The sequence below is a fragment of the Fusarium tjaetaba genome (assembly GCF_013396195.1).
Source record: "Fusarium tjaetaba strain NRRL 66243 chromosome Unknown NRRL66243_c0000163, whole genome shotgun sequence".
NCBI lineage: Eukaryota > Fungi > Ascomycota > Sordariomycetes > Hypocreales > Nectriaceae > Fusarium > Fusarium tjaetaba.
In genome coordinates this window covers 11,005-25,446 of record NW_023501359.1, presented here as the reverse complement: position 1 = coordinate 25,446, position 14,442 = coordinate 11,005, and the positions used below count along the sequence as shown (strand labels likewise).

Here is a 14,442-nt window from a genome sequence, read left to right as displayed (position 1 = left end):
CTGGAACCGCTCTGCTTTGATGGATCGTAACTCCATGTCGAGCGAGGATTACTGTGTTTACGCTGATTCCCAACCCGCATGAGGCTTGCCCGTCTTCCATCCTTCGTTACTTTCGCCTCAACTAGTCTAGTGTCATCAAACAAAAAAGTAGAGTTTACGCCTGGCGGTCATTACCGGACATCATCTTAGCTGGCCGACTTATACATAGTCGGAGCAGCGTCCTGCCCATCAGTTCTGGTTATTCACAAATCCGAAACGATTTCTCCTTGCCAACATATTCTTTGACCCATCTGCTCGGAGCCTGGCATCTTACCATGCTATCTATTACCGAGCTACTGGTTCCCGCACCCTCCATCACGCTATCGTACTCTGTACCACCAGCTCGGCCCTTACTTTCACCCAGGTCATCGGGATCCTCTAATTGCATGGACACTTTGCACAAGGCTCCGAATTTGCCAGTTCTATCTTTGAATCGCCTGAGCTCGGAACTTCTGGCTCTTGTGTTCGAACAGGTAAATCAACACTACAAACAATCTTACCAGTAGTATTTAATACTAAAGGCTCCATTTTAGCTTCGTGAGATAGACTCACCAACGCTCACATCTGTGCGTCTAGTCTCAAAGAGGTTCGATGCCATAGCTACACCGATCGCCTACCGATTCCTGACCTTGAACGAATCTCTTGTCGCACCAGATGCTGAACAACGCTATCCTAACGTCTCTCGGCACATCTCGCATTTCACAAATCATGTCACAATACGAAGCAACTTGAATCCCACCAGAATCACTGGAATATTATCTTGCATTAAGCGATTAAAGTCGGTTCGGTACTAACACCCATTCTCGATTTACTCGTTCTCTTGCTGATAGTTCTGACAACAGATGGCAATACATAGATGGCGACATTCCTGCAGAGGGCCTGTGGTCACCCTCGGAGCTTCGTCGCCTGCATAATTGCGACTCGAATAGCACCCGGCTATACATCGAGGACCTCCCGCTACGACGAGACTACAATGGTAATCCATTGGACACCTTTACGAGATCGATTCCCTCAGAGCTCTTGGCGTCATTGAAGCTCGCCAATCCGATGCCGGTTCTGTCAACAAGGCTCAACTCTTTAAAGCAGCTTTTGGTACAATCTCGACAGCTAAAAGCACTACGCTATGAAGATCGAGGTCAGGGCACGTGCTTCAAGTTCTCTCCTGGAGAACGAATGCCACCCATCGTCGACTTGATGTTACGGTCGTATGACTGGAGCCACACAGCCGAGGATGTTCAGAAACATTGGGATTTCTCCAAGATACAGTCGCTTGAGTTAATTTCTGTGCCCATCTTCAACTTCCTTCGCTCAGTTCCTTTCCGAGACTTCTCGGCTTTGCATACACTCCATGTGGAAGACTACAGTGCCCATCTGTCTGACAAGAGAGAAGATGCCACCATTGGGTTGAACTTGTTGGTGAAAGATCATATCGAGGCACTCGAGACCTTGAACATGACTTGCCATACCCGATTGCTCCAGCTTGAATCTATTGCAGCACATCGAAAGTCGCTACAGGTGCTACGGCTGAGGGACCACGTTGGGTTCTCAGAAGATGACCAGAAATGCCCAACCCTGGCACCTGTTGACTTGGCTCATGTGGGTCAACAGCTAAAGTTTGTTCATACTCTTGAACTTGACCTAGACACCAGACTATGCGATCCTACTACCTTTCTCAGGGCTATATGTGTCTTCCCAGCTGTGCATACGCTGGCGTTACACGTCCAGACCATAATTCACCCTCTAGAACAGGTTTCTCCAGGAGTCGACCGTGATCGAGAGGCTGCGATGCAAACCTTTAAACTACTTGTGCAAGAGAAGGAGAGACTCGGCTCGCATACACCTTGGAAGCATATCGTGCTCAACGTCGGAGGTTGGAAGCGAGTCATGGTGCGACGGCTGGGTGATGTATGGCGAAGAAGGAACGAGATGGGCATCTACGCTGAAAGATGCTTTGTCTATGAACGAGATCCCCACGACGGAAATGTCACTGTGCGCGAAGAGGTTTGCGTTGAGAACACAAGTCGGGGAGGAAGCCCAAGTCCTTGATGGTATCATCATAACTGCAGCGAAAATATGCATCGATGCTCTCACCGAAACACCATCCACTTTGCAACACCTTGCTACCAGTTACATATACATATGCACATCGGCAAAGACATTATATTAGAAGAAATATTGCATCGAAGTGCGTCTATTGGACCAGGTGCCTGGAAAACATAACGAAGAAACGACTTGATGAGCATAAAATATAAAGATAATATATGACTATTACATATTTCGCCCATAATCCGAGTCTCACTCCCTAACCCGTGTCCCATTCTTTACCATTCAAGCCTACCCGCTATACGCTGCCTCAATAGCATCCAGCCTCTGGCCAATGATGCTGGAACTGACGCGTAAACCTCAATGTTATCCCCAAGTTCCTCTCTGAGCATGCAACAGATCATACACACTCTGGTAGTCAGAGTCTGCGTCACTTATCATCATTCCCTTTCGCATCCTCAGACTTGTGTCCTACTGCCTGCCCTCAAGCAACATGTCCATTTATCACTCATCGATGATGCAAGCTGAGATCCCAAGTTCATTTTGCATCGAGGGTTGTGCTCCAGTACCGCCGTCTCAATCAGTGTTTCGAGCAGAGGACTGACACCAGCCTTGATAACGTGAGAGCTCAACTAAGACTCGAGTAGCATGTTAATTGAGCTCCGAGCTGTCGAGAGACCTTTTATCTCACAGGGCCCAAATCTCCTTTACCGTAGGGCCTTTGTCTACTTCTTTAACGACAGCTACCATATGTCATACCAGTATGTGATCTTGTCCTACTGGTTCATGGCCAACTTTTACACGGCACCAAGCATTATACCAATATGTACAGTTCTATGTAGGATATAATAAAACAGGCCAATGTTTCGTGATATATACACTCTATTCCTTTCTCGAAAGACACCTTTCTTTGTGTTTACTTGCCCCCGGAGTCAGCCGATACCTTTTCAATCCCTTAGCACTCCGGGGGACCTTTCATCGTTCAGCAGGCGTCGAACCCAACTGCGAGCTAAGAGCCAGGTAACGGAGTACCATTCACCCGGGTGTCTTTCAAGTAAGGGACGGAAGCTTCACTTTCGGCTGCGATGGCCCGCCGAGTTCGTTCAAAGCATATCGACGGCCCCTCAACGCATCGGACTATTGTATCCCTTGCAGCGTTTGCACCTCAAACGTCACTCTTACAAGATAAGAATACTTCGTCACTAGTCATGGGATCGTGTCAGATAGACTAGATATAGCGAGCTGTGTATCTTTAACTGAAGTTCATCGGCTCCCTTTCGCACTATCGATTCGATCTTGTCATCGATGCTTCATGACTGGCTATTCAAAACTTCCCTAGTTTAGATAGAGTATGTAGTCGTTGGGAACATCGCGAATCTCCATCTCGGTCGAGACTCACGGGAGAATTGACCAAGTTACTCATGAGCGACACGCTATGGCATGCTCATGAATCGGGATATCCGACAGAATCAAATAGACCAAGAGGCTATTGCTAGATTACTGTTGAGCTAATTACTCACTACGAGCCTTATGGTCTGTAAGGGAGTCTGTTCTCTTGACTCGGTTCTATTTTGAGGATCTTTTCGGGCCCATCGTATCCAGCCCAACCACGGGGAGGCTGGGCGGCCAAACCCGAAGCCAAAGACAACCACTTTAGCTTGCATTGATGCGGGAACTTGAGGAATACGCCCAATAGGTTCATCCACCTTGGGTCTCGATCTTGACCATGTGGAATCGTAACACCAAGCCCATAGACGGTCTCTCTAGAGCCAAAGTTAAGTGCACCCTGGCCCCATCTCATCTTGCATGACGCCTAAAAGCCACCCCTGTCATATGTTGGTTCCATCCCTTCTTTACCCGCGCGGGCCTTCCCGTCCCTTCTCTTCAGCCAACAAAATCCATCATGACATGTCGCGATGCCTCATGGGTCCAGCTACCAAAATCACTCAACGCTACTTAGCCACCAACCTCATTCGAAAGAAGACGGACTCTGACCGGTTTCCGATTGAAGAGAAAAGGGCCAGGCGTCTTGTTTCTCCCTCACACAGTGTGGAGCGTGCTGTTGTGTTTCCGGGTCTCCGGCCCGGCCGCATTAGTCCTCTTAAGGCGACGAGTGTCGCCCAAGCGAGACGTAAGAAAGTGGAAACCAGAATGGCTGTAGACATGGGCAATGAATCGAGAGAAAGGTAAGCTCCAAGGTCGAGTATCAGCAACCGACGCGATGAGCCGATGAAAACAAGTTACAGGGTATCAAACGGTTGATCTGAGGCCTTGTAGGGAATTTGGCCGACGGGCAAGGAGCAAGGAACAAGCCAGAAGAATCAAACGAAGACATAGAGACTTTTGGTCGACGAAAGCCTGCCAAAGATGATAGACAGTAGAGCACCCAACGACTGGTGGGATATAACAACCAGTCTTGCTGGAGATGTGTATCGGTTACTTGTCTCGATCAGAATTTGCAAATTGTAAAGCAACAACTAGCATCAAAGCCCATTGATGAACCATATAAGCAGTGATAGAACTGCCGAGAAGAAAGGCCAGCGGCAAGTATAGGGCCCGTGCTTATCAAAGTATTGTTGCATAACTTGTATCAACAGTGAAGTCACCGAGACTTTTGATACCGTCTCGTCGATTGACCAGCTTCAACTGTGAATATATGCAGTAATAACTTGGTAATGTCCAGTGGTCCCCGCAAGGCATGATCTCCAGGAGCTAATGGCAGGATGCAGCTCGGGACTCTTGTCTGCAAGCATATAATGTCTAAACCAGACCAAGACAGCGAGCTGGCAACCACGACCAAATCAGCACTTGCTGACCTTTCTTCAAAGCTGTGTGAACACAGTCAACAGGAGAGGATTCCGAACAGTCGAAATGCAGTGACTCTGGGTGCATTACTCAATGCAGGGGAGCGTCAACCAAAGTCTGGTATTGGTCATAGATTATAGCATCTTGTCTTTCCACCTGATGTCCGACTGGAAATAACACAAGCTACAGTCCAGCAAGGACACTGCAACTAAGTAGTGTTGTATTTCTCAGATCGTGGAAGAAGCGCTGTTTCTTTCTTCCACTTTATTCCATTGTATAATCGTTCGCCGCCGTGTCGGTATCTGGGATGGAGTCTGGGTTTTGGTTTATCAAACAGCCGAATAGCTTGACTGCCAAAGCCAAAACTATTTGGCCCCTTTGACAAGTCAAGCAGAAGTGAGCTGCCCGCCGGTTACAGGTCGGTCAATTCTTGGAGGAAGGACTTAGACTTGGTGTCTCCTATCGTTACGGTACAACGACGAAATTATGGTCAGCAGAAGTCTGAAAGATGGTAGCAATGGAAACCAGATGGTTCTTGTTTCAATGTCCAGTCGGACTTGATCATCGTTGCCGAGTGGCCACGTCCAACCAAAGCACCTGTATTGTCTCCTCTCAAAGCGACCTGTGTCATCTTGACGGAACTGGTAGCAAAGTGCCAACTTGATGATTTGTGTTCGGGGACAAGGAAGTCCTAGGTCAACGGTTCCAGGCGCAAACACTCTGGTCTTGACCCGCAAGCTGGAAGAATCAAGTAGGTCATGCGGAGATCCAGGACACTCCTCTCCCTCGTCTCGGTCATCTTGCCAGAGAAGGGTCTTCCCGGTTCCAGACGGTTGGATATCCATAAACGTCAAGGCCAGCCCGTGGCGTCAGAGTGACTCCAGACGAAGCAGAATGGCTCTCGAGCCCTTTACCCTTTACCGCCCCTTCATCTCCACAACATCTCGGCTGATATGATTCTCCCTCGGCCGGATGTAGAAAGAAGAGGGCCCTTGTTCGTCTCGTGATGGAAGACGGCAGAGCCGGAGTTGTTGATAGGCGGAGTTCTCGGTGGTGGTGATGCTGATGATGATGGAAATAGAAATCAATGGCCCAGAACGGAGTTTGCCGTGGGGTTCATCTTGTCTTTTCAGCTGCACTTGCAATGCTGTTGCCTCTTCCAAGTTTGCAAAGATAACAGAAGCAGTAGAGTTCGATCCTTCCCGTTCGTAATATGGAACCGTCCGTTATCCCGTGACGTCCCGTTGTCCGGAAGCGGGAAGTCGAGATCGGTAAACTCCTTCCCCTCTACATCAGCATCACCATCACGGTCGCCGAACTCAAAAGGCAGGAGGGCGGGCACGCAGGGTCACGAGGATATCGGGAGGTTCAGCTCCCGTCGCCGAGGCCGTTCACGGAACCTCCGAAGCGATCCGGACCCTTTCGTTCTCGGTCTCGCTTTGGAAAGGACGTCATTTGCATTCCAGTGCCTCTCGACCGCCCTTTACGAAGATTCGTTTTCGGCCAGATCTCGTTCCCCACGTAGCACAGAAACGTCCGCATGCGCCTCTCTCTCTCCCTCCCCTCCCGGTCCCGACGAGCTGGGATGAATACGCGAGCTGGGAGGCGATCCGGGTTCCCTGGTTCGCGGGAGGCAAAGTTGCAGCTGAAAACGTAGAGTTTTTTCTCTCTTCCTCTTCCGCTTTAACTCTATGCGTGGAAGAAGCTTAAACCGAGTTTGGATTTGCCAGTCCAGAGTGTCGGGTATGGGCGTGTACCAAGTAGAGTTGTTTGGTGGTGACGAGGCAGAAACACCAAGGGGAAGTTATCGTCAGGTAGAAACGCAACTGCTGTAGCTGTAGCTGTAGCTCCGAGGTAGCATTTCCATACCTTACCCAGCTGAAAGCCACTTCTCCGAGAGACAAGAGATATTACCATGTCTCTTGATTTGCATTCCTGCTGCTGCAGACAGCCTTGCAACATCTTCATCACGATCTTTGTCCCGAGTGCCTGATAATCAAAGTAGATTGATGTCTAAGACACGATACTCGTATCGCGACCAAATGCATTTCTCCCTCTCCCTCTCCCTCCCTCCATTCTTCATTGTCTCAGAAAATCGTCTCGTTCCGTCGGGACGGTCCATAGCGGTTTTGGTCCACTGCAATCTCGTGGTTTGGCATGTATGGCCTCATCTCTTGGACCCCCCTTTTTTATGTCTCTGACTGTATTTTGTGAGTCCACCCGCATTCCAGTGCGTGCAAGCATTTCAAGAATGGATATTTGTTTTTACACTGGCATTTCAGGGACATGCCTGTTGCTTTCTGCATCAGTTCATCATGGATCACGGAGATTTAGTTCATGTCTGAGTCAATTGCCGCACAATTTGCCTGCCCTTTTGATTATCACAATCCTTCCGCTATAGACAGATACGTACATACACTCATCATTGACTCTGAAACTTCGACACGACCTGAGACACAGAAAGTTTATCAACCTCAACTCGGCGAATACTTTTCCGAGACGACATTCCCCGGCTTCTTAGGGGAGTTTCCTTAGAGTACCGTAAACCTTATGGCGGCAGACTCGACGGAAATAGCCTCATAATCACGTTTTGACAGCGGCAGGCAACGTCTGCCTTAACTCTTATCACAACTCGATCACATAACAGTCAGTCAGTGGACGCATGCCAAACTTTTCCTTCTCGTATCAGTACTCGTGTCTCGGTGGCAATGGGTAGTAGCCCAAGTCAGCTCAGCTATTCTAGTTTGTACAGCACCAGTATCAGTATCATCAGCTCCAGACTCCCTTTGCCGCTTGATCTTTACTGTTTGCATTACCAATATCTTGCCTCCCCGCTTTCTATGTTTTATTAGTCTCTCGCAGTCACAATCACAATCGGAATCACAATCATATCACCAACGGCTTGCGAGGCTTCTCTTCTTCGAGACTAAGACAGAGAGACAATGACTTACACGCCCCCCTTTTTAGTACATCTACAGTCTACGGCTATTCCCTTGGCCGAACTCGCTTGACTCATTTCCACTTTTGCTCCCTTCTTTTCCAGTTCCTACGAGCCTCCACGTCCAGTCAGTCTCGTTTTGGGGACTACGCCTAAAGGCCAAGCACAGTCCAAGCAAAACCTTACCGCCTCATCAGATCACCGCTTCTCAGTCTGTCAGTCACTGATCCAGTCACTCACTCACACGCCCCTCAAGTTTGTCCCCCTCTTGATCGCGGTGTCGGCCAATAGCTCCCCCTCCCCCTTGCTTAGCTACAGTGTCTATTCTGATCCCCTATTCATGTCCAGATCCAGATCCTGATCCGTCCGTATTCCTCACTAAGGTAGATATCCCAAACCGTATGCATGCTCTTTCGGCAAGCCCTGCCCTGGCCCTAATCCCCTGCCGTTGGAGCGCATTTCCAGTGAGTGCCTGGGCAGACAACGTTGTGAACCGGGTCCCTGGAATTGTGATGCACCACGGACGGCAGAAGGGATGTCATTACTACCCCTGGCTCTATCCACTGTAATATCGATCTTTCAATATTAGAGAAAGGCGAAAATGCCGCGTTTATTCAGCAAGACGGCAAACACCATGTCATCTATCTCCATTCATTGGAATCATCAGTTTGGCTGAGAAGATAGGTGAATGTTTCGTTTTTTTCTTAGACGCGTTTGAGCTCAGGCTTTTCAATATCAAGTAGAGTAACGTGTAGTTTATTGGTTAGGTAGTAGTCCACCGCTTGGACCATTGCAAACCAGTGTCACGGCTATAATCGTCCGCTAATCTATCGAGTCTAAGGTTCGTACCTGAGGCGAGGGTCTGATCTCCTCTCGTCTCGTCTCGTGGCTCTTAGTCCATCCGTAGGCTCGAGTTGCTAGCACAACAGTTACATCACGAACAAACAAAACCTCAGAGCTCAGACCAACAAATCAATTACAGAATCCAGCCAATAATCCACCAAAACTGCCCATGTCTTGCTGGCCACATCAGCCAAAGGTCATGTGCTCTTCCCGCCCTCACAGCCAAGGTAGTGAGTGGGTGACCTCAGAGAGAGTGCTCAGACCAACATTCCATATGGAAACCCTCAACTTATTTTTCAAACACAAGAAAAGGATTTACAGGGGATGTCCTGGTCGAGAGGGTATGGGGCGGTGGGAATAGTCCGATGGAGGGAGGGGGGAGTCTGGAGAATGGGTATTAATGTCTCTCAATATTTCTCGCCCTCCTCGTCCTCCCTCTCTCTCTCCCCCTCCATCCCATCTCATCCCCCCTTGACAAGGTACAGTATGTACACACACACACGCTCACGCAGCACAATCAGCTAATGATGAGACATTGCACGCCCTTGAACTTGACTCGAATTGGGTGATCAACACTAAAAGTCAACGGTTTGATAGACAGCCGCAAAAAGCCTCCTCTCTAGCCTCTAGCCTCTAGTCTCAGCCTCTAGTCTTTAGTCTCTGCAATCTGTACTGTACTTAGCCTGCCGCGAGGTAACCTCTAGCCTCTCTGCCTCTCTACCCTCTTCTCCAGAAACTACTCTACTGTAACTAATTCCATTACCCGTTGCATCAGCCAGCCATGGTCGGTCCACTACTGCACTGGACCACACTGTACTGTAGGTAGGTGCTGTAACTAAGTATGCATGCATGCATGTATGCCGCAAGGCTGCATTTCAAGATGCAATTCATGACTGAGCCCCGTCTCTTACTCTTATTGTCTAGATAGCGGTCAATATCATCTCTAACCATGTGGATCGACTCTCTGAGCATCCTCCATTCTCTCACCTACATACTTAGGCATCTGCGCTCTCATCCCACCGCTCTTCGTAAAGCAGACCAAGATAGCTAGACTACTGATGGGTCTGTCTGTCTGTCTGTCTGTCTCCAGAGCAAACAAAGAGCCGCCTGCGTGGTCTAGTCCGCCCCCCCGCCATTCCATCCCATCCCATACCCTCGAGTCCCTTCCCTCTTCTTGTCCTCTCTTGTTCAACCGTCAATCGGCCAAAGTCAAACGCCGTTTCTGTCCCTTGCGTGAGCCTGGCCTCTGCTGTAATGCCCCTCCAGTCCCCAAAACCTTGCTACTGTGAACGCCTTTCCCGCTTCCGTCCCCCAAACTCTCAGTCTCAGGTACATACCTACCTACATAGTTACAATCTAACTGAACGAATGCCCATGTCGTACCAACGTATATCATCATCAAAATTCAAATTTGTTCTACCCTATTACTGTACCTACTCCCTCCCACTCTCACTGAATACCCTGGTAAATCTCAACGGTATCTGCCGCGTATCCGCCGGGAGTCTTCGGGTGACACTCGATGACCTCGCATCCGTTGCTTGTCCACTCCCCTAACAAGACCGTTGTGTTGTGTTCAGTCCATACTGTAGAAGCCCCCTCGGAGAGGCCTGTTCCCTGCCTGGCCCCTAGCCTGCCTAAATGCTAACTTGTCCCGTCGCTGCTTGGCTTGGTTTGACTTGACTTGACTTGACTTGACCTGATTTGACCTGATGAGCCGTCCTCTCTCAGCTTGTCCTCTTGTCTCGTCTCCTCCTCGTCCCCTCTCCAGTTTTGTGCATCTCCGCTTACTCTTTAGCTCAGTGTAGTACAGTGGTAATCAACCACAGATTCCAAACTCCGTCCTCCAGTCGGTAAATCCATGAGCTATGTATGTGCCTAGTAAATATTAGTAGGTTGGTGCTGTTAAGTGCATCACATAAACCCAGGGCATTCAGTAGGTGCCTACCTACCTACAGTCAGTGCCAACATTAAGCCGATGTCTGCTGGTAAATCCTTTGAACCTAGAGCCACTCATTGGCTCGTTTGCCCCTCTCCGCCTAGACTTGCGTCGGTGACAAACCAATCATTAGCTGGGCACAGCGGAAGCAAGAGCCTACCTAAACACCGAGTCCCAGTCCCGAGAGAGAGAGAGAGAGAGAGAGAGAGAGACAGGATGTGATGGGATGGGACAGAGTATACAGGCACGCACATGTCTTCTCAGCATCAAGTGACCTTCAAATGACATCACGTACACATCTCGATCAAATTCACAACAATATTTCTGTTTATACATGGTCATCACCCTATTGGATTCGACCATTGCGATGAGTACTCAACTACGTAGGCAAAAGAACAACAAAAGTGAAAGGAATCTTCAGAATCAACCCCGCATCCTTTGCCCTCATCCTCCTCTCGAAGCCCTGAGCTCGCTCGCTCTGTTTTGCTTGTCATCTTCTCCTCCAGTACCTTTTGATAGGACCTGGCTTTTCTCTTTCCTCCAGTCTCCAGAACACCCTTAAACATCACCCGAGACCATATCGCTACGGCTCTCGTTCTCTCTACCCGAATGACAACAAACAGCAGAGACAACATAAACAACTCAAATGTACAAACGTGACAAAGCATCAGCATAAATAAAACCAAACCGTATGGTGCCGTGAGGCTATCCGTCTTTCCTGGAAACACAAAGTGGCCGACCGATTAAAATAATACAACGACTTTGCAGTAGTTGCTTTTTGGGCAAAATCCTTTCCCCTCCGAGAAACGAAGAGTCTGTCAAGGACAATTCACATAAATCAAGTGCCATATAACAAAACGTCCAACAGACCATGAGATCCGAGCGGAGGGGTTGTTTGTCGCCAAACTCGCGTCTTTTTCTAGATCCTGACATCTTGTCCTGTATTTGTTATCGCGGTCCCCCCGCCCGTCCGCTGTTTTTCTTTTTCCTCCTCACTTGAGCCACGCTCCTTTCACTTCCCGGTCAACGAAAATCTGGGCGTGTAATCGATTCGGAAAGGGTATTAAAAACAATGCATTCGTCATCAACTTGTCGGCAGCCTTCCAGCGGAAACCAACAGACTCTTCGGCAAGCGTTGTCATATGTAATTCCGACCCTCTCCGTTGACGTGTCCGGCATCGTCAACTCTCACCCTACCACCTCCTTAGCGGCTGACATCTCGCCGTGCGCCAGGCTGACCAGGTGCAGGTCGATTAAGCCTTTCAATCATAGTCTTGTCGATATCACTTTTATCTACCAAGTTGCTCAGACTCATGATCGATGCATTTCCTCCTTGGGACTGCTGTCCCTGCCTCGCAGGGGTGGACGCACCACTTGACCCATTTTGGCCTGTCGGGGAACGACCGCCAGGTGCAGAAGCTGTATAACTACCGGCTGTTGCAGCTTGAGGCAAACTGCCGCTCGTTGGGTTTCGTGGGCTTTGTCTTGCACCTTGATACGGAGGGTACCCCACTCCACCTGGGCTACTGTGGTTCGAAAATTCTGCTGGAGACCTTCTGCGCGGGTCTTCGTCCACGGCACTTCGTGGAGGAGGCAGTCTATAGCCTTCATCCTGTTCTTCTGACGTCCTGCGACGTCGTCGCCCTGCAAGCTGGCTGCCGTCATCGGTCCTAGCTTCGCCATAAGACGAAAAGGATTCTGTAGGCGACTGGACAGGCGCGTAATAGTTTCCAGGAGGGGGAGGGGCACTAGCATGCTGATAAGCAGCATGGGGTGGTGGAGGTGCTGGGACTGTGCCTGGGGCAAGGGGTTGCCCATAGGCACCAAAGAGTTGAGTGCCTGGGGGTACACCTCCCGGGAGCGCTGACACGGGGATAAAAGCTGTCGAGCTTGAAGAAGACACGGGCTGAAAGATACATTCTTGGTTCATACGGGCGCAATTCTGGCACTTGCCACCGGGGGCGCTCTGGTAGCCGCTGCAGCGGATCTATAGATAGTCAGCATTTTTGAACGACAATGGAACAACCCTCAAGAATCGCGTCAGTCACAAACCTTTCTCTTCCGGCAATATCTACAAGCAATTGATGTTCGTTGTCGTGGGGCTGCCTGTGTCAGAGGAGGCGCATTGCCATGTCCGACTGGGTATTCATAGACGCCGGCGGGGATGTGGCGGTAGCCTGGGTGGCCATTTGGCGGTGGAGGTCCTGGAGGAGGAGGCTGTCCGCGATAGTAGGCGTAGTAAGGTTCCGTGCTGTACGCCTCTTGCCCGTATGGTGGACGGCGGTCGTCATAGTAACCACGTTGGTCCGGCGGCGGAGGAGGATAGGCCGAAGATCGGGGATCAGATTGCGGCTGCAAAGGCGGAAGGTACTGTTGAGGTTGACCGGGCGGAGGCTGATGGCCGGGAGGAGGGTAGCCATTGACGGCATTGGGAGATGCGTATCGCGGGTCGGCAGGATAACCACGTCCCGGAGCTGCAGGCGGCGGGCCGTAACTGCGGGAGTCGTGGATAGAGGGCAAAGTAACTGATGTAGCCATGCTGGATGGAGGAGCGTCGGAGGGCCGCTGGGCGGTGTCCGGCGGAGGGGGATAATGTGACTGGGGTCGAGAGTGAGTGTCTTCTGGGCGGCTCTGCTGGGGATACTCTTTTCGGTAGCTGTCGTCGGCCATGCTATGTTGAGGCGCAAAGGGCCGCAGACGGGCAGATGCGGTCAGCGACGTTAATACCAAATGCGTGCAGTTGAATGAGTTGAGGGGCCGTTTCTGCAGCTGAGCATTTGGCGGTGGAAATATTCCAAGACCAAGTCGAAGTGGAGGGAGGGAAAGGGAAATGGTCAAATAATAATCTAAAGCGAGTCGTCGAGATCCTGGACTGTCTTTTACTCTCTTGAGCTGTCGCGCGTGTCTTGTGCCTACTGCGTTGTAGGTCGACGGGATGACCGATTGCTGCGAGTCAAGAATGAGTGAGTGAGCGTATGTCTCGGCGGGAGATGACAGCAAATTCCACGAGGTCTTGGAACCGCAATCCTAAGCCTGGCCTGACGGAGGGTTCTGGTTCCTGAGAGGCAGAGGAGTGTGAAAATGGTCTCTGACGTGGGCGGGAAGAGTGCAGCGGGACAGGCCGACAATTATAGCGAGGGAGGGAATGGGATGGGATGGGAGGAACCTCCGATCCAATCTGATCCACGTCGACGGTGTACGTGCGTGCGTGCGTGCGGTGCGGTGCGTGGGAGGAACCAGGAACCACCCAACCGTAAATGGAGCCTGGGGTTTTTGGGGATTGTGGATTGTGGATTTGCTTTGCTTTGCGAAGACTGGGATTTGAGACTTGAGACTTGGTACTGGGGGTGAGGGGAGAAAAAAATAAAATAAAAGAGGGGACACTTTTTGGGCCCTTTTTGCCCTTGCTTTCCCTTTTTCTTGGGGGTGCGGAAATAGTCAGGTGAGAGACAAAATATGTACTGTCTCCCTCCTAGGTCCTGCTGCTGCTGCTGGTCTGTCTGTCTGTCTCGCTCGCTGTGCGTGTCTGCAAGAGGAGATATCCTCCCAAGGAAGCGTTTGTTGATCGACGTGAGATTGAGATGTGTCTGACGCCCCGAATAGCAACGGAAAGAGAGTCGTTTGTTCTCGTTCGTGAGCGCCCTTCCTTTTTCTTTTTTCTTCGTCTCTTTTTCCTTCACGGGTGACAACAGAGCATGTACAAACGAGGTGCCATCCCCTAGTCCAAGGTCAAACAGGAATGAGTTTCCAGCTTTGATATGGTGTTTTGGTCGGTTGTACTTGATGGGAATGCTGATGGGGAAGATGAGGTTGCGAGTGGAGAGTTGAAGAACTGAGA

The 14,442-nt window shown here is 50.2% G+C and overlaps 2 protein-coding genes across 2 annotated transcripts; one reads left to right on the top strand and one right to left on the bottom strand.

Moving 5' to 3' along the window:
- Positions 1–314: 314 nt before the first annotated feature.
- FTJAE_7897 (uncharacterized protein) lies at positions 315–2,085 on the top strand (the record flags this gene model as incomplete). The annotated part of the gene is made up of 3 exons (XM_037354657.1): positions 315–512; positions 573–817; positions 870–2,085. The coding sequence occupies 3 exons, from the start codon at positions 315–317 to the stop codon at positions 2,083–2,085; spliced, it is 1,659 nt and encodes a 552-aa protein (XP_037204985.1).
- A 9,723-nt stretch (positions 2,086–11,808) lies between these two features.
- FTJAE_7896 (c6 transcription) lies at positions 11,809–13,274 on the bottom strand (the record flags this gene model as incomplete). Its single annotated transcript, XM_037354656.1, has 2 exons — positions 11,809–12,591; positions 12,657–13,274. 2 exons carry the CDS (start codon positions 13,272–13,274, stop codon positions 11,809–11,811), a joined length of 1,401 nt encoding a protein of 466 aa, XP_037204984.1.
- Between the last annotated feature and the right edge of the window lie 1,168 nt (positions 13,275–14,442).